At 39.0% G+C, this 25,807-nt stretch overlaps 2 protein-coding genes and 1 long non-coding RNA gene across 6 annotated transcripts in view; 2 read left to right on the top strand and 1 right to left on the bottom strand.

The window, feature by feature from the left end:
• Window positions 1–462: 462 nt before the first annotated feature.
• On the top strand, window positions 463–2,340 carry LEAP2 (liver enriched antimicrobial peptide 2). Its single transcript, XM_061617025.1, has 3 exons — window positions 463–609; window positions 1,120–1,256; window positions 1,998–2,340. The coding sequence occupies exons 1-3, from the start codon at window positions 553–555 to the stop codon at window positions 2,032–2,034; spliced, it is 231 nt and encodes a 76-aa protein (XP_061473009.1). The 5' UTR covers window positions 463–552; the 3' UTR covers window positions 2,035–2,340.
• Window positions 2,341–2,871: 531 nt separating this feature from the next.
• The window catches only part of AFF4 (ALF transcription elongation factor 4), a 74,637-nt gene continuing 51,701 nt past the window's right edge, over window positions 2,872–25,807 (bottom strand). For 3 of the 4 annotated variants that reach the window (XM_061617021.1, XM_061617022.1, XM_061617023.1), the window contains 10 exons: window positions 21,494–21,582; window positions 19,189–19,423; window positions 16,472–16,569; window positions 15,337–15,400; window positions 15,061–15,197; window positions 14,806–14,877; window positions 14,020–14,113; window positions 11,190–11,233; window positions 10,058–10,278; window positions 2,872–8,391 (listed from right to left, as the gene is read on the bottom strand). In XM_061617021.1, the coding sequence (XP_061473005.1) occupies window positions 8,273–8,391; window positions 10,058–10,278; window positions 11,190–11,233; window positions 14,020–14,113; window positions 14,806–14,877; window positions 15,061–15,197; window positions 15,337–15,400; window positions 16,472–16,569; window positions 19,189–19,423; window positions 21,494–21,582 (1,173 nt within the window). In that variant the 3' untranslated portion in view covers window positions 2,872–8,272. Of the gene's footprint in view, window positions 8,392–10,057; window positions 10,279–11,189; window positions 11,234–14,019; window positions 14,114–14,805; window positions 14,878–15,060; window positions 15,198–15,336; window positions 15,401–16,471; window positions 16,570–18,353; window positions 18,936–19,188; window positions 19,424–21,493; window positions 21,583–25,807 lie in introns of those variants that run through there. The other variant, XM_061617024.1, reaches the window with a different exon arrangement.
• On the top strand, window positions 24,414–25,742 carry LOC133380215 (uncharacterized). The gene is made up of 3 exons (XR_009761385.1): window positions 24,414–24,498; window positions 24,859–24,966; window positions 25,282–25,742. It is a non-coding gene; the product is annotated as an uncharacterized LOC133380215 (long non-coding RNA).

Below are 25,807 nucleotides of genomic sequence, written 5' to 3'. Positions count from 1 at the left end.
TGCACATTAGGAAAAATGGATTGGAAAAATATGTACATAGTCAAATGCATACAAAAATGTGTTTTAGAATAAATTTGTGCCAAAGTGCCAAAACATTTTAATGAAGTTTTTTCTTTTAATTGCAAATTGCTGCAGAAATGTGGAGGATTGAATTTAAGATTGGAAAAATGAGAAACAGAGAACCAAAACTGACAGTTCTTTCTACCCCACCATTAACTCATTTGCAGGTACATGGTAAAACACTGGATGAAATCTAGGTTTAAAAAAAGGAGCAGTTGGCATGTTTGATACATTGATCAAAGTACAAGTGTTTGAAAAGTAAATATATTTAGCCTCCAGGACAGACCTTGGACTATCAGTTTAGTAGACATTAACTTATTAAATCCCTTTGCCTCACAAGGTGACCTTTGCTCCCTTAATAAGCTGGCAGCTGATGCAATGTTGATTTGTATCTATAAAAGTCCCAGCACAGCAGCTGAGCAAGTATGTCCAGAACATCCATAGCATCTTTTGGAAAACCCATTGTTGCGTGTGGAAAGGCATCCAAAGATAATGCAGTGTTTGAAAGTTGTGGCAGTCATCTTAGCTTGTTCAATCCTGCTGTCTCAGGTAAGAATGCTTCTGGTATTTCATTGTGAAGTTCAGGCAAATGCTACTTTGTTATTTGTGTGACATTGCATTACATGCATTTCAGCAGTTTTTATGCCTAGATATGACAAGTTAACTGAGGCCAGCATTAAAAGCAGCATCAAGTTTGGAAGAAAGCTTTGTATATTGTAAGGGCTTTTGAGCAGAGACATGTTGCGCTGACATACAGGATCTGCGTGTGGACTAGGCCATTCTGTGTCATGGTCAAGGGCCTGTTTTACCTTAATTGTAACAGAGCCCCACATTTTAACTGTTCACTTGTATAGGAGAAAGTTTGTGCATTTCTGCATGTGTGAAGTGTTACGTTTTTAAATTCTCACTGGCCTGGGGAATGGTTGGTACAGGAAACAATAGCTTCCATATGGAATGTTGACGTCAGACTTCAGTCAAGTGCGAAGAGAATCAAGAGGGCTTAATATCTAAATAGATCTGAATATCATGCATCACAGCTGCACTACAATTATGTTTCAGACACACTGTGCCTCTCTGCATCCACAAAACTCTCAGCTAGTAAGGCAGAAGCGAATGACACCTTTCTGGAGAGGGATCTCAAGGCCAATTGGAGCATCATGCAGGGATAACAGTGAATGCACCACAAGACTATGCAGGTAATTTCATTTTTGAAACAAAACACATGAGTTTCATGCTGCATGGGAAAGCCATTCAAGTCATCTTGAACATAGAGGAGAACCAGGGTTCACTGATGTCGCTTCAGGCTTGCAAATTAGGGGGGAAATCCAGGGGGAAAAGGATAAGAATTGCAAATCTAGGCTGTTCCTTTTATAAAATATTTTAATTTGAATAGCTGAACCTTTAAACCACACTAAACCTTTAGTAGTCTATGTTATATTTACCAAAATATTACCGTATAAATTACTCTTATTTATATAATTTATATCCTGCCCTTCCCCCAGTAGGAGCCCAGGGCAGCAAACAAAAGCACTAAAAACACTCTAAAACTAGAGATGTCTAATGTGAAAAGTTTGGATCAAGACACTAAAACCCATATTGATTAGCAATTTCTAGAACGTGTTCTCTAGACACTATAATGTTCCCTGCAAATATATATAAACTTACCACCAAGAATTAAAAACCCTCCTATTTTGGATATGCAGTTCTAAGAACAAAATCACTCTGTGCTAATGAAATGTTTGTTAGTGGCACCGTTACTCTCTCCTTAAAACAAATCCCAGAAATAAATTAGTTTTAAAAATAACTAAATATAAGAACATCCAACTTTGCTTTCATTTTAAAGAGCTCAATTAAAATGGTATTCACTCCTTTCTCTGTACTTTGGTTAGTACCAACATGCCTAAAACAAGTAAACCGATTGTTGCTTTCTTTTCCAGAAACAAACATTGTTCTTTAAGAGTATCACAGGAGTGATTCTTCACGAAGGAGAAGAAAATGCTGCTACTTTTGATACTGCTGCTCCCTGTTTATTTATTATCACCTCTCCTGACATCACATCCTTATATTTAAAGCTTTTCAGTTAAGGCTTCAGTTGTGTGGACAGCTATAAAGGACTTCAACATTCCAGAAGCACATTTTAATTTAGGTTACATCTTTCTGTTCTATTCCAAGGTGGCCCTTTAGCCAAGCTAAAACAGCTTAAATTTATCTTTCTTTTTGTATTGTTTGTTTATAATGTTTTTCTATGCAAGACATTAAAGAGCTGTTAAGCAAACACAATTTGCTATTTGTATTGCACACCAGCCAACAGGGAAGATCACAGTCTGAGTAGAGTACTCTGAGCAAAGCTGAACTATAGACCTTTACCATTCTGCAGGAGCTAAGGGAATTATGTGGTTTAGAGTCCATTGAATTCTCAAGCCATTATCCAGCTTTAGTAAATCAGAAAAAGCCCACATCCATAAGACCAGCAAGCTTCTCAATACCATCATTGATTCCATCTCTTTTTCAATGTTTACTTTTTTTCATCAGACATCATCTATTCCTTTCAAACTTTAATTGTGTGGTGGGTAATGTTGTAATTAGCTTAGTATTAAGTTTTACAGTGTTAATTATGTGTAACTCAATAAAATGAAGTTTCTCCCACTTGGACACATGGAACATATGAGAGCAGAATACCTGTTCACTCATTGTCAAACAAAACAATTTTTTCTGATCCAATTTGCAATGTGCAATGCTACTGTAGAAAGGCCCATACAAAACAATTCAAGCACAGTGCTTATAAAGTTTAATACAGAAAATCTATTTGATATTTATTAAACTTAGTTTCTCCAGTTACAGTTTTGCATTGTACAAAGCATTTAATGACACAGTAGTTAAAAAGATCTTTACAAATTGAAATGTGATACCCTTTTCTCCAAATATTTAATTGCCATAAATTTGTTTAAAAATACACATTAAACGCATATTTCAGACACTAAACTTTCTATAATCTCAATACCACAAAATACATAGATATACTATACAGATGTGGAAAAAAATCTAGTTAGTATATAATACTTTGCTCACCATTAACATACGTGAAATGCACATACTGACTTAGAAATCCTAATTTGGAGCCCCAAAGTACCCTTTTGAAATTTCAAATGTATTGCAAAGGAAAGGGGGGGGAGATCACAGTTTTGTTTTAAAAGTTTAGTTTTGGTTGAAAACAGATGACTAATACATTGATAAGTAACAAAACATATAAGACATGGACATGTCATGTACAAAGCATACAACAGAGAGCCATCCTGCCAGTCATTATCAGTACCAAGCTGCATGCTCAATGTTTTTTTTTCTGATAAACTAAAGGTTAAAAATAACCTCCCCCCAACATTTGCCCCAAAAAGAAAAAGCCACCTTTACCAAATTAAATGATAAAGGATCTTTAATAAATATATAAGCACTTTATCCTCCATATACAAAACTTCTTAAAACCATTTAAAAGGGGAATCAAATACAAATGTCAGCAACTGTGCTTGCAGAGGCTTTTTGCCTGGCCCACAAAGCCAGATTCTAAGGTATTTTAATGTAACCATCTTGGAATGCTGGCTGCCAATACTGATACGATCTAAAAACTAGGAGAAGGGAAAATTTTTAGTCCAGTTTGCCAGCATCAGTTCTGTTCACTGTTACGTTACCAGAAACAAATGATTTGCCAATACATTAACAGATGGAATTGAGAAGCAAAGCCAGAACTAGTTCTGTTATTCTGAGCGGGGAGCAGCAGTTCAAATGTCTTCAACTGAGTTTGCTTAAAGCTTAGGTGAACTGGGGGCGGGATGGGGGAGATGGAAGGGAGAAGGCATTATGTAAAAAATGCTTGCTTTTCCACAAACGTCTCAACTCCAGTGAGAATGTTATAATTAACCTATTTTCCATAACTACTATTTAAAAATGCCATAAACATCCCAGAACCCACCCCCCAAAATGAAACAATTTATCATACTTTGTACAGTTAGCCTGTATTTTCTAGGTCTTGGGGAAATCCTGAAGTTGCTGAACAGAGCACACTAGTAAAAACTTTGGCTACACTTTGTTGAAAGATATCCAACATTTACTTAACTATTGAAAATCCAAATTTCCCACAATACTGATTTCCACTCAATTTAAAGTTGTTCTGTCCTTGATCCAAATATTTATGAAATATTTGCCATTCAAGATTCTTATCATATGGTCTGGATGTTGCTTATTTCTTTTATGGGAAAAATGCATTCAAACTTGATTTGCTCAGGTCCACCTAAACCCCCTTAATAAAAATACTGCAAAGTTTACAGTGCAGGGAAATGTTACTATATATAGCAAAAGTAGTATTTCCCAGTATTTGCCAAATCTGGCAAGTGTTATGGTTATCTGCCTACAGCTGTGTTTCACTTGTCTTAGGCAAGCATTCAGTTATGCCCATAGACTCTATATCTGCTGTGGCCGCTTATAACATACACTACAGGGGCTCTATTGTATAAAATCGTGGCAATCAAGCTTCAATAATCTAAAAGAAACTGACAGCACTCCAGCATAATATGCAAAGTTTATCACCATCACCCAAATGAGGATGGCTCAGCACTCAATAAATATATTGATATAGTCAGCTGTACTATAACCTAACACAAGTATAACAAACTTTGGACAGACTTGAGTTCATTCATCTATATATGCATGTAGATATATGTATAAGAAACATGTATATTACAAATTGCATACTGCTGTCAAAGGTCAACAGCCAGTTGCTCTGCTTTACAGCCAAGATATAAATCATATTGAACTGAACATGCTGGGTTATCTTGGTCTGGTATTCTGAATGTTCATTTAAGACACAAAATGAAGTAGCCAAGTATCAACAAGGTCAGTAGCTCCTAGGTGTTTTGTTAAAGGGATCTGCCATCAGAATAGTTCTTTAGTTTGGGACCTGCTAATTGAAGTCTACTTCATCCTCAATCAATGAAGTGAAACATTTGTAGCTGCTTGTGCTACAGTGTCTCACCCACCCACTGCCAGCCGCCTGGTGAAACATCCAGAGTTCCACTGGTGGATCTCCCACCACCTTTCATGGATTGCTCTCCTCTGACTCTGCACCTTTGAGAGAAAATTCAGAATTACTTGAACACCTGAGCAAGCCTAGTCTATTAAGCAGTTTTTAAAGGCTCATCACTGGGATATACAGCAACACTGATATGTGTAAATACACAATCATAAACCCATTATCTAATATTCCAGAGTTTTCACATGAAGACAACAGCACAATATGTGTCAGTGCTCAAAATATACACATAATGCATCTTAAAGGCAGATTTAGGATGTCAGCTTGCTTTTGCTCTTTGAGAAGAAAAGCAAAAGCTTATGATGTGTTCGCATTTAACAATTAACTTTGGCAAATTACTCATGCGCTTCAGAGACAAAGGAATTCAGAGTTAGATGGTGTTTTGAAATTTTGTCAAAATTCCAATTTAACTGGTTAGAAACTGCTAGACAATTTGCATCAAGGAAGGAAGAGTACTGCTCATATTTAGGACATACGAATACCACCTCTGTGAGGCATACATTACAAAAAATAATGTCTGCTACCTTAGGTCTACATTTAAAAACTAGAGGGGCCTTGCTAAATTATTAAACATACAAATGTCTAGGATTCCTATGAAAAGAAGCTTTTTTTAAAAAAATCCAATGTGATATAGAGTATTTTACTTTTGAAAACAATGTTCTTTAAAAAAAAAAAGATTTTCCCACTGGCAGTTATGGTAACTGGGTATAAAAACAAGCCAAACCACCCTGCTGATCACCACAGAAATACAAAGCAAGTGAGCTTGTAATCCAACAACTCCTAACAATGTAGAGGCCTCAGTATGATGAGTGTACCAGGCACTTCTGAAGGTTAAGAAAAAAACCCAGCCCATTAGATCTGCTGTACCTCTTGGGACCAAATCACATGAAAGTGCACCTGCTTTAAAATTGCTTCTCATGATTGATACCTCTACACAAATAGCTCACAAGAAATGGACCACAGAAGTCTGTCACAAACCATTTCTTCTCTTTTTAAAAAATAACCTCAGACTCTCTTAATCTATGTGCTAAGCACATACACAGTGAACTGCTTGCCAAGGGAGCAGTTTAAAGACGGTTCCTTATGACAGCAGTTGTGTGTGCACTGGCTCAAACAGCAACACTGAAAGAATATGTAGCAGTTTAATACATTATCACCTATCAATGTTTAACAGAAATTCAGTTTAAGAAATCTTTTAAGAATGTTATCAAATATGTTGTGGCATAATCATTTGTATGCAAAGATGTGACTTTATATTCTTTCTCCACTCTTACAATGCATTCTTGTGGATACAGTGCAACAGTAAACAGTATTAATCATTGTGAATACAGAACCAGTGGGTAGTAATTTCAACTGAATCAATTCAGAGTATTAGGGTATGAACCTGTGTATTCCTTGAAGTACAAAACATTAGAATACAAGGCTCTATGAATAAGCAAGCTATAGTTTAGTGACTATGATTTATGAAGTTTCTCAACGTCCCAAGGACACACTGCAGTACTAATTAATGTAGAATTCTATTCCTTCTTTTGAAGCTTGCCATCATTTTGGCACATAGCTATTCAGCTAGACATAAATTTAGTGCAATCATTTTCTTGAACATGCACATTTGCATCTGGGGTAAGGTTCAGGGACAAGGGCAGGTAAAGCAGCATTCCACAACCCCACATTGAAGGGGTTCAGAGTTTGACTCTAACCAATGTGTATTCTCAACAAATGACAGCCACTAGCAGTATTAGGAAAAGGAAGTGGAATTTTACCAAAGTACTGCAGGAGACCAACTGGATACAGTATACTGGGTCCTAAGTGTAAAACCTCTTGTAAACAGTACTCAAAATCTTCATCTAAAAAGGCATAAGGCACACCAGACATATTAGGGACGCTAAGCAATATTCTTTTAGTCAGACAAGCACCTTCTATGGAAAGGTATTCTGGTTAGTAACCTTAACACAGTTAACTTAGAATTCCATGAATGATTTTTGCTGATCACAGTTATTTCCTTTAAAATTAAAGATTCTGTTCCCATCACAAACATTAAACGCTAATGAAGGTGTCATAAAAAAGGATAACAGCTAGATTTTAAATCAACTGGACATAACAGTTCAGAATGTCCCTGCAATCACAGGTCTAATCTCTACCCCACATTGCCCACTGTGTACTCCTGTCCGTGAGAAAACCAAGGTTATTGGTTACTGCTCACATTTTCCAATTAATCACTGGAAATGAGACAAGCATCAATTTCACATAGGAGTTAAAAGTTAGCAGCTTCAGTGTCTAACAATTACAAGCAAGGAAACAGAGGCTGCACCAAAGCACAAGATTGTCCACTGGAAACCATTCCTTATCTACATCTGCAGACTGAAGCTCAGTTGTGGCCCACATTATTTTAATATTGCATTAAATGCAACTATCTGTAAGGTTTTGAGATTGTTAGTGTTAACACATGTGTTTTGAAGCTAAGTTTCCACAGAGATCATTTAAAATCTCACTTAAATAAAACAACTTAATGTATAGAACAATATCCTTAGAACTTAGTACAATGGTAAAATTGTGGCTGTCATTTAGGGGTTGACTGAGATATTCATGAAAATGTGTCCCTACACTTTAGAATCTATCAACCCTGACTTTCTTTTACAAGCTAACCACCACAAGACATTACAGAATAACAAAGTTCACAAAATATTTAAATAAAGTGTCTACATTTAATCTTCTCTAAGTATTTGATCAGGTAAAATTTATAGGAAAAACTGCTATATCTTAAAACAGCCCAAAAATAGAGCTTTCAAAAACAAATTAAAATAAATACGTTTTAAAACAGAATTGTTAGGCATAATTACTAGAATTCCAATCCAATTGCAGCTCAATGAATCCCCCTTATATTAAAACATTGCAGAGTTTAAACTATTTTTTAAATATCTTAAAAATGGAACAACTGAAAAAGTTCATTAACATGATGGTTTGCAGGTTCTCACACACATGATGCTGGGAGACACATGAAAGCATTCCTTAATCTCAGTTTCTGGTAAGCAATGCATTATGGCAGTCTTCCTTATTTTTTATGACACAGTGTTGAAAAACTAAGAGGCAGCAAGAAAAGTATCTTCTATGATTTAGATTTCTTCAGTCCAGTTATCACTTGGCATCCGAACGCAACCAATGTAGTCCCTGTCTGGTGTAACGTACTAAGTCTGTCATGACACTTGCATTAAAAATCAGAGGGCCCATAACTTTATCCAGTTCAGCAAAGAATTCTACAGAAAAGAAGAAATAACCAGATTGAAATATACCTTTCCACAAGACATTTCCTAAGATTAAAATGGTGACAAATTCACATGTAAATTTTTCTGACTGTAGTGCTAATCTCTAAGCCAAAGTAGAGACTGGAAACAAAATCTAAAAAGCAAGACATGGAGAACTCTTCAGACACAGCAATGACTGAAGAGTTAATTAAGATACTCTAGTATTAAGAGTCTTGCTTAGGCACAATCAAAAACCACAAGCTGCTGTAGATGAAAAATGCATTCAGACTTTTATGTTTAATAATTAAGGAGGGAAATAAGAGGCTCTCCATCATTTCTTTTAAAAACATCATCTTGGTCTTCCTTTAGTTACACTTAGGAAGCGTTATGTAGTAGGGGTCACCATCTCAGTGCTTGCACTCGTGAAGGCCTTCATCAGCCACCCTGAGGGCAAGGGCCCAAGACCAGGAGCTTACATTATGTTCAAAAAGTAAGTCTCTAGCCCTCCTAGAAATAAGGTTTTGAAGCAAAATGTGCAGATACCCGTCTCAATGATCTCTGTGAAATGAGCCAGCCTGGCTGCTCCTGCCTGTCAATGTTTTTAGCCAATCAGCGAAGGCAGAACTGTGACTGAGAAGTGAGTTGCTTGGACATCAGGCAACAGGAATCCTTGCGGTCCTAAAGAGCTGTTGTTTTCTCCTCCCCTTTGGAGCATTTTCCTGCTTCTGTCCTATTTTCTAGTAGTCCTTGGAATCTCTGGAGTTTGCCCATCATTTCTAGTTACTCTAGCCTCAGGACATTTTAGATGGCTACCCACGACCTTTCTTGCAGCCAAACGAATTGTTATATAGATACAGATAAACAGGTTTTGTACTGTATGACAGCAACTTAAGAAAGATCTCCTAGATGCTTTTAAATATTTGGTCTATTTGCAAGGTTGCCCTTGTGTGCTTCTTTGAGAAATGAAGACTCTAGCTGTGCTCAGGCAAACACCTGAATACACGAGCTTCAAAAATGGGAATGGAGGTGTGGGTGTGCAAGCAATCCCTGCTCCCAACATCCCCTGGTCTTACGGGCTGCTCTTCATAGAATCATAGCAGAGTAGAGTTGGAAGGGTCCTATAAGGCCATCAAGTCCATCCCCTGCTCAGGGCAGAAATCCAAGTTAGACTCAAATTAAATCCACTTCAGACAAGTGAAGGCCCAAAGAAGGTTTCAGCTGAATGAGCTAAGAAACTCTCCCAGTTATCTGAAGGTTCCTGCTTGTGGAAGAGTTTCTTATGCATTCTACTGAATGTACTTAGAAACCCTCTTCAGACCTTTGCACATCTGAAGAACAGCTTGTACTGTTTGGGGATGAGGCTTGCTCCTGCCACCACTCCTGATTTTATAGTTCAGGTGTTCAAGCAAATGCCTGAACACAGCTTGTTAGAGGCTCAGATTGTTATCAACTTCGCTAATTTATGCTGCTTTTACGGGTTTTTTTTAAGTGTGAGTGTATGGGGAGGGTGCACATGTCTCTTGAGGTCACAGGATGTACCACCTAAAAGAAAGATATAGACATTTTACAATGTTGAGTGCATCATCAGCAACAATGTCTGATGTACTAATAAAAAAAATATTATTATGGTCTACTCATATGTCAAGATCCAACAGACCTTAATGCAGCCAAGTCTTACCCTTTTGCTCTCTGGCAAGCTGATCAGCTTGGTCCCAAATTTCAGTGGCATACAGAAAATTGGAAGTAACCTGGACATAACTGGCTGCCATCTGGTGTATCCTTTGTGGAATAGTCACTGAAGAAGTGCTCCCTGAAGGGTTGGTTGATCCTGAAGAGTAATTTCCTGAATTTCCTGGAGACAGCTTTGGAGAGACTGGCGATGGCATACTGGCTGGTTTGCTAATAATGAAAAAGATAATACACATTTGTTTGTTACCATCCACATTAAGCCAAAACAGAACATGTGTGATACCGATACGGTTATATAATATGAAACCGGGTTTCTGACACTACAGGGACAATTTGAACTATTAAAGCTGGTGACACCCATTAACTGTGGATCCAATTCTGCACAGTTCACATTGTGTACAGTCCAGGATGCCAGATATGACATTAATCTCCCATACAGCATCCTTTTGCATGCATATACCCTGATGCAGAGGGTGCTAAATCTTCCTGAAAGCATGTATGTTTAAGGTAATATATATTACCAATATATATTTGGTACTAGACTGGGTCCCAAATGTGCAAACTCTTATATAAACCACATAACTCCAGTAAGTGCTATGGGTGACATTACTGTTCTGATATATAATATAATCTTGCAAGTTAATTATTAGTGCTCGTCCCTCTCCATGTGTGGGAGACTGACTGATTATAGCCCTATGTGAAATGGAAATGAACAGTTAAAATCTGACCCATACATGAATCTCATGATTATAGAAGAAAAGAATTCTACCACATGAAAGCCAAAATCCTCAGAATACAATATCACACCGACCCTTGGAGAAAATGAAGGGATATGAGAGAACACAGAACCCACTGCTTTCCTGATGCTTCAAGTACAGACACCTAGATCTCACATTTCAGTTGTACCCAACCGTGTTGCTTAGCTGACTGTACAGCTTCCATCAGCAAACAGAAAGAGCTCCAGAGGATAGTGGGAACCCTCCCAGAGAAGATTTAGCGGGAGGATAGGAGGGGTAATTGCTGAAAATTACTTCTCTCCCTGTTCTACTGATAAAAGTCTTATGGTCATCTGAGTGACACCACTGCATACACCCAATATCATGCAGTGAAGAAATGCTTACCTTCCCATACCAGGTGATGGTGCTTGAGAATTGTTATAAGAATTCTGTTCAGGAAAAACAATCCATGAAGTTTACATTATTAAATGCTGAATCAATAAATTGTACAATAAAAACTAGAAAATACAGTGACATCACCAAGAGCTTTAAAACAGGTAATTAAAAAAATCACAGTACTACTGAGAGATTGAGAAATGACTGGAGCTGAATTCAGGCAAGATTACAATGTTGGTCATAAATGGTTACTATGACAATTTGCAAGTAAAAAGGTAAAGGTGTCCCCGCATTTATAGTGCGAGTTGTTTCCAACTCTTAGGGTGACATCTTGCAACGTTTACTAGGCAGACCATATATATGGGGTGGGATTGCCAGTTCCTTCCCCAGCCTTTCTTTACCCCCCAGCGTATGCCAGGTACTCATTTTACCGACCAGGGATGGATGGAAGGCTGAGTGGACCTTGACCCCTTTTACCAGAGATTCGACTTCCTCCTTCAGTTGGAATCGAACTCTGGCCGTGAGCAGAGCTTCGGCTGCGTTACCGCTGCTTACCTCTCTGCACCACGGAGGGTCATAATTTGCAAGTAGGCCTGTGTAATTAAGTAGTGAAAAAGAAAGTATCCATAAATACTGAGGTTAAGTGAAGATTTTCCTACATTTTTCATTATGTTGATGCAAGATTTCAATACTATGAGTGCAATGAACAGGGATGGGGAAGCTGTGGCCCTCAAAATGTTGTTGGACTCTCAATTTCCATCAGACCCAGCCAAAGTGACCAATGATCTGGGTTGATGAGAATTGTTATTTGACTTATTATTTGTCTAATATATATATATATATATATTACATATAATGAAAAAAAATCAGGTTTAACAATATTACCATCAACACTCAAAAAACCTGCATGCACAGAGGCAGCAGAAGCATTATTATCATAATGTCTGAATGGAACAAGAGATCTGCCTCAACCTGGTGTCAAAAGGATGTTAATGTTGGTGCTAAGCAGGCCTCACTAGGAAGAGCATTTCACAGTTGGGGACATGACTGAAAAGGTCCTCTTCCTTGTTGCCACCCTCTGAACCTCCCTCAGAGGAGGCACCTGGAGAAGGGCCTCAGATAATGAAGGCAAGGTCTGAGTACATTCAAGTTAGGAGAGATGCTCTGTTAGATCGGGGTTGCCGATGTTATTGGGCTCTGACTCATCCAACATAACCCCTGACCACTAGATATGCTGGCTGGAGCTAATAGGAGATGAAGTCCGACAACATCTGGAGGGCACCATGTGGCTATCCATATGTTACATATTGGGGTCTTGAGCTGTATAGGCCTTTGTAGGTTAAAACCAGCATTTTGAATTGGGCTTGAAAAAATGTAGGCAGCTGGTGTAGCTGTGCCTGAAATGGTATGATACGCTCAGACTGCTTTATTTCCATCAGCAGTCTTGGTCCTGCATTTTGCATCAGTTAACAGTTTCTGAGCAGTCTTAAAAGGCAGAGTCCCACATACAGAGGTTACTTCAGTAGAGACTACTTAAGCCAGGTTATCCATGTCCACATAGGGACATAATTGGGCCACCAGTAAGAGCTGATAGAAGGCACTCCACACAACTGAGGCCTCCTGCCTACAGTAATGGATCCAGTATATCCACCAAGTTATAGACCTGCTCCTTCAGGGGCCGTGCGGCTCCATCTAGAACAGGCTGTACAGCATTCATATGGCCAGAGAAACCACTCACTAACAGTATCTCAGTCTCGTTTGGATTGAGCCTCAGTTTATTGGCCCTCATCCAGTCCATTACCGCAACCAGTCACTGGTTCAGCACATTCAATGCTTCACGTGCAGAAGATGAAAAGGAGAAATAGAGCTGTGCGTCATCAGCATACTGATGAGAACACACTCCAAAACTCCATATGATCCCACTTAGCGGTTCATGAGATGTTAAATAGCATGGAGGACAATACCAACTCCTATGAAATCCCATACTGGAGAACCTGCAAGCTGGAACAATATTCCCCATGCACCACCTTCTGGAGCTGGCCTTCCAAGTAGGAGTAGAACCACTACAAAGCAGTGCCCACCACATCAAATTCAGAGTCTCCATAAAAGGATACCATAGTCAATGGTACTGAAAGCAACTGAGAGATCATGGAGAATCGTCTCACTCCCCCGTCTGTCTCCTGACACCATTTCTGTACCAAACCCAGGCCTCACAATCATTTCCTTCAGTAGGTCAGTGCAGGAGATTATCTGCTTTTGGAAAGTTCTTTTTCATCCCTATTTTAACTTTAGTGAGTGGATGATGAATTGGAAAAGTGACCACAAACCCACAATAATAGAATTATGTGATTATTAAGGCCACTGGAAGTAATTCAAAAGGAAACAGAATGAGGAATATAGGACAACAGAAAGGGAACTGCATAAAGCAGCCAGAAATATTAGTGCTGGGGTGCTTCTAAAAATGTTAAAGATCAAGTGAAGCAAATGAAAGAATACAAGCAATTTAAAAAAAAGGAAAAGAAAAAAATTAAACTCTTAAAACAATTATGGATATATCTGCAACTAGCCATAATAGCTTCAGGCAGTATTTATGAACTGCCATGAGTCATAGGTTGTACATGTGCACATGCACTTCTGGCAGACAACGCCACTTTGTTTTACTACATGCAAACACATGTCCAATGGTCAAAGGTCTCCATGGCTATATGGGCTCTTGATCCAACAGAACTGTTTACATATATTAATAACTATGATATTCATTTAGGAAAACTGGAGAAATGAATAAACTTTTGAGTTAGGTCATTCATTTGCAAAACCACACTGAATTTTTGTTTTTTACCTTTAGATGTTCAGTCAGCGTCTTGGAATACTTCAATGCACTCTCCTTCTTCAGCTTGAAAAGTCTTAAGTATAATAGGGACTGGCATCTAAGACTAGTAAAGGAAATAACACTATCACTTTAAAACCTTGCCAATCATAGTACAGGTAGCATCTATCAGAAAATATACAGTGCACTTCCATTTAGAGTGTAGTGTATCCAAGAATACTAGAATTAAAGACTAAACAAAGACTAAAGTGATCCTGAATATATTTTTCCACAAAATTCAGTTACAAAAAATATAGCCTATGTAAACTTTTCACACTGTCCTGATTGAGACTGATTGCTAACATAGCTTCGTATTTCTAGTAATGGCTTTGCAGAATTAACTTAAACCTACCAGTAGATTAACAGTTTGATTCAGTGCAGATTTCACATAGACTGTATCATTTTGTTTAGTGGTGGAGCACATGCCTGACTTGCAGAAGGTTGCAAATTCAATTCCTGGCATCATCAGTTAAAACAGGGTGGAGAACCTGTGACTGTCCAATGCTGCTGGACAACAACGTCCATCAACCCAGTTCATGCTGGCTAGGGCTGATCAGAGTAGAAATCCAGCAACATCTGGAAGGCCACAGGTTCTCAGGTAAACAAGATGACTTGAGATCTTGAAAACCTGCTGCAAGTCAAGAGCAAACAGTATGGGGCTAGATAGTAAGCTATGTTTTATCCTCATCACAAAAAGAAAGTTCATATGGGTATATTCTGGCTCAAATGCTATTCAACTCAAACTCAAAGTATATATACCACAGCACTGCTAGCCTTTTGTCTGCTGCAGTTGCATCTGGTGCTGAGTAATTCTTCAGTTTCATAGTGTACCTGCAACCAAAAAAAAAATAAACAATTGTCAGGTCAGCGCTTCCAGTTCTTACTCACTTTTCCTTCATGAAAAAATACAGTTAACCTGAGAGCAGAATATTGTTGTCCAGTGTTAGGCATTCATGCCTGAACTCCTAATCCCTGCTGTGATGACACAGTTGTAGCCTGCTCTGTATCACTTACTTGATCAACTCCACAGTTTCGGAATACATAGGGAACGGGGACTTTGATTCCTGAGCGTTTTTCTCCAATACATTCCCACATTCAATGAATGAAACTACAGCATCAAGGTAGTACACAGCTTTCTCAAACCTGTCGGACTGAAGAAATATAAAAACGTAGAAAATCAATTCATAAAAGGATTGAGGATTACTGCCGTGTCAGTCTGAAAACATTTATGCCAACCTAGGACAATAAGCAATACCTCTTAAATAGACAATGATTTAGCATTTTCCTTACCAATGCATCAGCACTGTGCTTTAACTTCTTTGCTTCTTGCAAGTAGTGATCTGCTGAGTAAGTTCTGCAACATAAAATGAAATGAAACCCATGAGTCTGATAAAATCAGATCAGTCTACTTATCCTTCTGTGCCTTTTCCATTTCTGAAAGTCTGCATTACACCCAGGAGGGGGTGAGGGAGAGAATGCAACAGCTAACTGTAGCAACCTAGAGTACAACTGGACAGCTATGTCTACACTGTAGTAAACAGAAGTGGGAAAGCCCTTGTTAAAGGCTTCTGCAGTGCCATCCTTGTAGCAGGAGATCTAAGCTGCTCTAGCAGCATGTAGGATAGGGTGACAGGAGCCAGTGATGGCTTCCTTCTCCCATGAAAAATAAAAAAACCTTAACTCCCAGGCCTGACAATGCCCACTGGACACCCCTCCTGCACTGGCACAATGCATTGTACCCCAACACTGCTGCTTTGGTCTAAAGCCTGCTTCCATGTACTAGAGCAAGAGGATGAAGCTTGCTCTTGTTCTGGTGTTGGGGCATAGCACCAGCTCTTCTGTGTCACTGGTGCTACACAGCAGATGTGTAGGATTGGGCTCCAATTCCACAACAAACATGTCTGGACTTTGTTTTATAATACCAGGTTTGGGCCAAAATCCAAACCATCACAGAAGAGAAATAACCCTTAAAATGAAGAGTTGAATTCATAAATATTGTGAATGACACCCTGTTGCCATTGTTAAGTATTAGCAATTCAAGCTAACAGTCCCTTCCCTAGCAACTTAGGACACTGCCTTATTCGATCCTCAGTCTATCTAGCTCAGTACTGTCTACACTGCCTGGCAGAGACTCTCTAGGATTTCAGTCAGGAATCTTTCCCAGCTCTACCTAGGGATGCCTGGGATTGAATCGGGGACCTTTCCCATGCAAAGCATGTGCTCTGCTACTGAGCTAGGGCCCTTCCCCTAATGCCTGAGACAGTGTATTTTGAAAAAAACCTAAACCAGTTCAAAGAAGACTTGCAAAAATGCTACCAATTCTTTAATAAGAACAGACACAACGCCATGCTGATGTTAGAAAGTATAAATATTCATCAGACATTCTAAACACAGAGACCAAATACTTGATTTCTATGGTTCTCACCTGTCATCAAACACTAGCTTTGTTCTCCGGGACTTCGAACTATCTGTAGTCATGGTGGAGGCAGAAGCACAGCTTGAAGAATTATTTAAAAGCTTTTCCTTTAAAGACAGATCACAATTAACACTGATTTTTGGAAAACAAATGTTTATTACTTGTGCTTCACTTGCTGTGCTTAGGCTGGCTAAATGCAATCCAGATGTGTGTCATCGTTCATGTTTACCACACATACAGCTTGACAGACACAGATGTTACCATATTGCTCCAACAATTCAAAATACAAACAGGAGAAATCTTTAATTAGGAATCAATTGTTATTGTTTGATATAATAATAATTTTTTATTACATTTATTTCCCGCCCTTCCTTCCAGAAGGCGCCCAGGGTGGCATATATTTAGTTAACAATCAGTTTATCTGGCATCTCTTAATACTCATAACTATATAGTTTTGTTGGTTTCCATTCTCAGTGCTGTTCCAACCTATGGCTGCAGTAGAACAATGCATGGAAGATCCAATTACAGTCATACGTCTGAGCAGAGGGTGAATATTGCCATTATGCCAATCCAGCATACAACCAAAGATATTTTTTCTTTCCAGACACACTGCAATATATTTTTTTTACAAAGAAAGCTGCAAGTTCCAGGATGGCCAACGTTCTAACATCTAATAAATGCATAACAAATTTCAGATACCCTCCATGCTTACCAGTGTTCCTATTTCTTGTAATGAAACAGTTCTCCCTAATGATTACTATTTCTCTCCCCCTCTTCCAACCCTCCAGCACCTGTTTCCTTACTCTTCATGCTAAGACAGAAGTGTAATTTGCCAATCACTCTCCTGGGACTTCTCGCACCTTTCTGTTCCTCTTACGTATATGTGTTCTTTTCGCATCTGAAGAGTATCTAGAATCTTATTTCTATTCAACTTTAGTCTTCCTTTCAATCATGATCTGTATCTTAAGGGCTTTTCATCTGAAATAATTCTAGAGAGGTTTGCCAACCAGATAAAAAAACTTCACTTCACCCTTTACTATTATGTAAAGATATCAGTTCTCAAACTCGGCCAACTAGGGTAATGCTTTATTAGAACACCACAAGCCTATGGTAGTAGGAGAATTATTAAAACCCAGCAGAACTATGAGGGCATACTAATTACCCTAATTTAAAATTGGTCCAGACATGACTCAACACAGGCTTAAAAAGAAGGGTGACAAAAATCTATTAAAATCAACTCCTGCCACATACACAAGCTGTTTGGAATTTCCCCTATGAAGCCACCATATAGGCCAACTCTATTTCTCATAAAAACCTAAGAGTCTGAGAAATTGCAGCTACATTCCTTAGCCACTTGTTTACTTCCCAAGTTCCTCCCATTGTCCTAGTTTCTAAAATTCTGCAGTTTTGCCTCACACATAAGTAAATTTACTTTTACTTACCAATTCATTCACTACTCCTTTCCTATTAATGAATAGCTGACTATGGATGAACAGAAAATGTCTAATTCAGAGTAACATTTGCACCTTTCTCCTAGCACCCAGCACACCAACTTTGTTGTCTATTTAAATGTGCTCTCATTTCCACAAAGATCCCCCTGACAGGTGTCTTATGACTCAATTAAATCAGAGAACTCAAATGTTTGAAACTATAGCCCTAGTCAGAAGGAACAGCTAAACTCCTACAACATGTGAGTGGAAATACATCTACTCGTCCCACCCTCTAATGTCCAGGCATATAGCATAAATGCTTGCAAGGAGGAAGCTTTTGTGTATACAGCTGTACTAACAAAATCATCCATGCAATCTGAATTCCAGATGGTGCAGGGTTCCAGATTGCACAGATGCCTTTGTTTGTACTACAAGTGCACACATGAAGGCTTCCTCCCTGCAATCATCTGTGATGCACACATGGACAAGAGGGGAAGGAAAGCCAGAATGATTCATGTTAGAGGTAGGGCTAGTGAGTGAGGTTTACACCCTCATGTTTAATGTCCTGCCCAAGCACATTGAAGTCAGATGCAGATGCGATGGTGGGTTTTTCTTTAATAGGGTTAATGGAAAATTTCGGTTCAGAGCACTTCATGAATCAACTTACACAGAATTCCACATCTATACAGCGTAATCAGGTACGACTACACAGAGCTAAGACATTGTTGCAGAAATTAGGCATGCCCCCTTACAACCCTTAAGTAAGTGTGGGCAGCCTTGCTCTATTACATGAGAAAGGTGTCACGGTATAGTATACACACATGCGAGCACTCCTCCTTCGTGGGACAGGGGGAACAGTTTGGGCCTACCAGCACAGTTGCCTATGTGTCCAAAGCGAGGGTAGCAGAGACACTTCTATGAGGTCCTCTTCCTTGGGAGGAGGGGTGCACAGCAGCAACAGAGGGGTTAGTGAGGAAGGGGGTGAAGGGAAGGTGAATGAGCGGCCTCCTGATCAACCAGCATCTCATCAGTTGTGATTGGACCTATGGGGGTGGAGTTATCACTGTCAGCAACACTGAAACTTTCAGCCTCAACCCCCTCCGATTACAAATCACTAGGGCTCTCCCCCAAGTCTCATTCCATTTCCTCCTCTTCTTCCTCATTGCTCCAAGGCTGTTACACAGCACTCATGACATCTTATTCAATGTGCAAGGGCTTCTTTTGAACAGGGCTTACTTATATGATTGGCTTCACAAAAAGAGCAAACAAAGGGCAAAGGACAAGGGAAAATCTTACCTTTGCTTCCTTAGTATTACTTGAGGCCTTCCCTTCAGTTTTCTTTTGTTTAGACGAGCTACCTTTACTGCTGATACTCTCCTTATTGCTGTTATTGCTCGATTTCAATGATGAAGATTGACTGATTGTTCTCTTCCGAGATCCATGCTCTTGCTTGGACTCTTTCTGGATGACTGGGGTTGTGGCTGGAGATGGGAGAGGATCCTTCTCTTTAACAGCAATTTGCTTTGTTGATCTGTTTCACAGGGAAGGAAATAAAAAAAATCAACCCGTGCAAGTTATTGCAGCCCTAAAGCTATGCAAATGAGGGTGTTGTTTTTAATTCCTCTGCCTCATCAACTACAAAGCAGCTCATTCTACAAAACTATTATATTTCTATTTGAAAAGGAGACAATATTTCTTGGTTCAAGTACCACTGGCAAAAATGACGAGTGTAAGCATGCAGATTGAATAAAAGATGACACCTCTAAAACTTTCAATTCTGGTAATGCAAGGAGACAAGGTACTTGTGCTCAATTTTGGTCAACTCTCCCTGACACATCCCAAGCTTTTTAGGGTGGTCTGACCTTCTGGAAAGACTTTGGGATACTGTGGAGGGGCCAGAAAAGTCTCATTCCGGTCACAGTACTTGAATATGAGCCAACAGTGTGATATAGCTGAAAAAAAAAACCCAAATGCTATATTAGGCTGCATTAACAGAAGTATAGTTTCCAAATCACGTGAAGTACTAGTTCCCCTCTATTCAGCACTGGTTAGGCCTCATCTTGAATATTGCATCCAGTTCTGGTCTCCACACTTCAAGAAGGATGCAGACAAACTGGAACGGGTTCAGAGAAGGGCAACAAGGATGATCAGGGGACTGGAAACAAAGCCCTATGAGGAGAGACTGAAAGAACTGGGCATGTGTAGCTTGGAGAAGAGAAGACTGAGGGGAAATATGATAGCACTCTTCAAGTACATGAAAGGTTGCCACACAGAGGAGGGCCGGGATCTCTTCTCGATCGTCCCAGAGTACAGGACATAGAATAATGGGCTCAAGTTGCAGGAAGCCAGATTTTGACTGGACATCAGGAAAAACTTCCTAACTGTTAGAGCCATACGACAATGGAACCAATTACCTAGAGAGGTAGTGGGATCTCCGACACTGGAGGCCTTCAAGAGGCAGCTGGACAGCCATCTGTCGAGAATGCTTTGATTTGGATTCCTGCACTGAGCAGGGGGTTGGACTCGATGGCCTTGTAGGCCCCTTCCAACTCTACTATTCTATGATTCTATGATACTTTCAAGCTATGGCTTAGGATCCAAGCCATAGCTTGAAAGTACTTAGTGAGAAGCTTCTTCTGGACTCCCATTACTTTTTGCTAACAGAACATTTTCCTCCAAAACAGGGGTGGGAACCTGGGACCCTCCAGGTGTTGTTGGATGTTAATTGGTTAGGGATGATAGGAATTGTAGAGCAGCAACATCTGGAGGGCCACAGGTTCCGCTGCTCTATAGCAATAACGGCAAACTAGTGGCCTACAACCAGGGTCTAGCTCTTGGCCAGTTTTCCATAACCCTAGTAGCTCTCTCAGGTATAGTATTATTTATTTATTTATTAAATTTATATCCTGCCCTTCCTTCCAGTAGGAGCCCAGGGTGGCATAGTAAAAGGTTTAGCTACAATTTCACCTGTAAGAAAACATACGTCACACTTTCTTACACACCTATTTTTTATTTTGTATGAAATATGCAAGAGAGAGTGTGTGTGTGATATATACGCTATGCATGTACTTCCTAAATCTTTTCCCCTGAATAACAACATTACTATGAAACCTGGTTTTTAAATAACCACAGTGAAAGAAAGCTGAGTAAAGAAACAACAAGTAAAACAGAGAAGCTATCATGTTATTGCTATCTAAAAAGATAGTGATGGTGAACTAGAAGATACTTGCCATGATCCAGAAAAGCACCCCCACACACAAATATTTTGGAGTTTCTCTTACAAGTCGCTTCTTCAAAAACTGTAATTAAAACCCCCAAATATTAAAGGTGTGGTGGGGCATTTGGCAATGCAGCTTATTAGAAGAACTATTGCTGGGAACAGAGATACACTTTTCTCCTAATTTTACCTTTAAACAAGTCCTATGCCAAACTAAAATTGATTTTTTTAAAGCAGTTTGGTAATTCTGTAGGGGCAACTGATGAGAAAAGGCTGGAAACTTGTGTGCATGTGGATCCTTTACATGGAGAGCTTAAAAACTGTGTGCTCTGGAAAACCTCCATTGTGCATTTCAGATCTTACATACTGTAGACAGGCACTCACTCTCTGTTACTAGAAGTTTTGTGTGCTGAAGGAGGCTTTTCTTCCAGTTTAGTTTTCTTGCTTTCAATGCCTTTGCTTTCTTCTGCATTCTAAAACAAAATAAATCACAAGAGATCCATTGGGACAAAGCTTGATGATCTCACATTAAGTAACCGCAGCTATGTTTCACAGATCACCCCAATGAATTAAGCCACTTGCACCATTAAGATCGTCATACAGCAAATATAAAAACATTATCTACAGAAATGCTACAAGATAGTGTCAATAAATTTTACTGACAAAATCCAACAGAAGGCCAAAGCACATTGTAGATGTCATACTCCTGCAACACAAAGAGAACTGAAATATGATTTAAATTGTTTCATGCATGCAAAAATGTGACAGCTCAGTTTACTCCCACTATAGACTGTCAAAACGGCAACGGGTCTTGTTATGCAGACATGAAAGCCTCTATATTGGGTCTCACTAATGCCAGTGGACATTTATTCTTATTTACTAGGTTAAGAAATAAGCGTTTAAAGGCTTACTTTAGCATTTAATAAAATATACCTATAGTATTTGCAAATTGCTCCTTGTAACACATGTGTTAAATCTTTCATAACAATAGAAAAAGAAAAATGAAGCATGAAATTACTTTTCTTATGGTGTTCAATACTGTAAATTAGATCAGAAAACAGGTTTACCATGTAATTAAAATGAAATATAAATGTATACTGCTGACAAAGTTGACTTCAAATTTGGCACGGAACATTGGAAGTGTTTGCATAATTAAATCCTGGGTTAACAAGCCAGGATATACATGATCTGGTTTAAAATTAACTTCTGAATCCTGCTTATTGGGGAGTCATTAGCCATAGCTCCCCATTCACATGTAATCAGAAACTATGGTTAACTGTGGCTGCCTAGTTTTGTTTCACTGCTTGTAGGACAGGAGAAGTAAAGCGGTAACAAAGGGATTGCATGCAGATGCACTCAGCTCATGCATATCCAGGCTTTAACCCAGGAGCTGATCATGCAAACATAGCCACAGGAAGTGGTGCTGTGAGCGACTTATGCGGAGTAGTGATTAAGAGTACAGTCCTATGCAGACACTTCCTCCATATGCTTGCTGTACACATTGAGGAGTGGAGTGCAGCTGCAATCTGCTGATTTGCTACCTGACATTACATGCCCCACTGGCTTTTCCTACTCTCTGACATCAATGCATTCAGTGTAATATTTGCGTAAGTCTACATGCGCAAAGCTGTGACCAGGATTCTCAATCGTGTAAGACCCTGTGTGTGGGTAAACATAAATGTCCATAGAAGATACAATGTTCAAGTGTTAGCAATTAGCTCACTGGACAGTCTTAAGGTCGGTTTCAAATCCCTCATCTGCAATACAGGAACAATAATGGAACTACCTACTATACAAGGTTGTGGTAAGGGTTCCTGGCAACGATTCACAAAAGCATTTGCCATAGTTGCCATGGCAGCCCTAACCTCTCCTCTCATTTCAGCGAATGAACCAAAATGCTCAAGGGAACATTAAAGCTGGGGCAAGGAATGCTTTTGAGCCCAAGGGTCACATTTGTTTGTGGCAAACCTTCCAGCCAAATGCCAAAAGTGCATGAAGTTGCATTTTTGATCCTTACCTTTGCCAGTCAATTTATTGTAATCAAATACTACTTCTAACATGATAAACCTGAAACACAAGCTATGCATGTATACTTCGTGGGCATGATGGGATGGAGCAGTATGCTAATTCATACATGCGTAAATTGCATGCATGATCACTTTGTCACTTGGCATGTGATGAATTGTTACTAAATAACTGAGGGTAGGTTTGCTTTAAAATGTTTTTAGATGTTCTAAATGCTTTATATGGTTTTAGTTTTTAAGTGTTTTAAAACTTCAAACTTGTTCTTTTTATTTTAACTTGTACTGTTTTAACTTGTATTGTTTTAAGTTTTTGCTGTGTACCACCCTGGGTCCTTTGGGAGGAAGGGCAGGATACAAATTTAATAAAATAAATAAATATATGAACTGAATCCTTAGAAAAGCATTGCGTTTGAGATGGACACCCCCTCTCCTATTTAGAATGAGAATCTTAACTAACTTGCAGTTGGGAAGGCAATCACCCCTCCAGTTTTAGAAGAACTTGAAGCTTGGAGGTGAATCAAAATAAGAAACTATTGTTAATTAGAGGATTCCTGCTTTGATTGCTCGTGCTACAAAAGAGAGAGTGGACAGTATGCAAAAGCCTCATTCATATCTTAGCTTATTAAGCCAAGATATGAACATCTGAACTGGGCTAATATCTCAGGTTTTATCTAGGATAATCAACACACTTAGGGTTTTTGTTTGTTTGTTTTAACCCGTGAATTGCTCCACTGCTGTGGACCATATTTTACTTTCAAAAATGTTAAAAACTGATTCTACCACCACCACCCTGGAAATATATAACCTTCTAATATTACATTATTTACATTGGTACAAACCCCAAATGTGAGAAAGCATGGGTTTTAGTAAAACAACCTATTTTAATTCCCTGTCAAAAAAGAAAAGTAGAAAAGAATGACGGTTTCTTCAGGACACAGGAGAAACATTTTTCTGCAGGATCAATTTTCATAGGCTTGAATCTATTTCTCAGATACAACTTTTTCAAGCTAGATCACTGAAACTCTCTGCCCACAAAGTTTAGGAATATTGCCCTGGAGTTTCTTTTTTAATCAGGATTCATGACGAAATAAGATTTTTTTGGCATGTAAGATCTTTCACCTAGTATCCTCAGAATAGTGCAGAAAGTTTAATTTAAAAGGCTACTGAGGAAAGGCTCTGTAAAAAGGGGGGGAGAGGGAGGAAATTGCTGTATTCCAGTAATAACACAACTTGTAACTGTTCCTCACTACAAAATATTCCTCATATTCCTCTTAAGACTGCAGTCCTGTGCACACTTACGTGGGAGAAAGCGTCACTGCAGACCAAAAGCAGACAGAGAGCGACCAAAGCAGAAATCAAGCTCAGGTCAGCATGTCTTCTCCATTGCTTTTAGTCTTGAATCTCAAGAAACTCCAGTACTTTTTGACTTTCCCCATCTTCCTATTTTTCTAAACCTTCAGAATATGTGCAAAGCAACAGTAATGTGCCATTCAAACCATCAATTTTAAAGGGGGAGGGGGAACTCATGGCCCATAACCAGCCTGCTAAATGTTTTTCCACTAGCCTCCCAGCCACCTACTATTTTTTTGTGGTGGTTGTGACAAAAACATACACATGCTGCAGTGTTCCCAGCAGCTCCTCCCCCTTCTTTCACACTCCTGTTATCTTTTTCAGCATTTCTAGAGCACTTAAACACCCCTTGTTTAGCATTTCTTTTGTTTCCAGGACTGCTCAGCTTTCATTGCCAATCCTCGGAGATGACTGGAAATCAAGAGGCTCCACCTACCTCCCCCAAAGTTCCCTGGACAGCAGAGAAAAGAAGAGTAATTTAAAGTAATGAAAAGCAAGTTAAAAGTAATGTCTTATTCTGGGAGGAAATAACAAGATCTCCACAGAAACCTATATCTGTAGTAGCTGTTTATAAATGTTTGTTGGAATGCTGTAAATTGGATGTTCAGGATCTTAGAGATGAATGGAATAGAGAGTTAGAATGTTCTTTTTTCAGCTCAATCAATGGAACGTAGCTTTAGCATCTATATGCAGTGTACCTTTAGATTTAAAATTGAGACTGATTCAACGAAAAACGATGTTTGGGGTATACTGAACTCCACAGTGCCTTCACAGGAATGAATTGTTTTTTTTCTCCAGACAGATCCTGGTGCTGTAATGCTGAAAACATCTCTTTGAGGCATATGAGGAGGATATGTCATGTGGTGTGTTTCTTCAGGTCAGAAATTATTGTTTGTATTAACTTTGCTTTGGAGAAATCCTTGATATTTGTAGATGTTCATGCACTCTTAAATTATGTGATGTGGGACTAACGGAGTGACAACAAAAGTGGCTTTTGTGAGCCCTTATGGTGGCTAAGAGACTTATATTACCAGGCTGGAAGGACAAACACCCACCGGTAGTCAAAAAATCTCACTGCCATTTCTACATTCAAATTCATGGCCTATAATCATCAACCTCGTTTAGATACCTATTCAGATATATGGACTGCTTTTTTAATCAATATATTTAAATTAGAATTGATGGACTATTCCTACTGTTAATGTCAGCTGACAATATTTTAACTCTCTCCTTGATTACTGGTCAACACTAATTTTATTGCCAATGATGTTTGATCGATTTTAGAGTAATTTTGTGTCGCTGATTCCGAATATGGCATCGGTTT

This window comes from Rhineura floridana, chromosome 3 (assembly GCF_030035675.1).
Source record: "Rhineura floridana isolate rRhiFlo1 chromosome 3, rRhiFlo1.hap2, whole genome shotgun sequence".
Classification (NCBI taxonomy): Eukaryota; Metazoa; Chordata; class Lepidosauria; order Squamata; family Rhineuridae; genus Rhineura; species Rhineura floridana.
The sequence above is the reverse complement of the archived record's forward strand: the minus strand, read 5'-3'. Positions and strand labels throughout refer to the sequence as shown.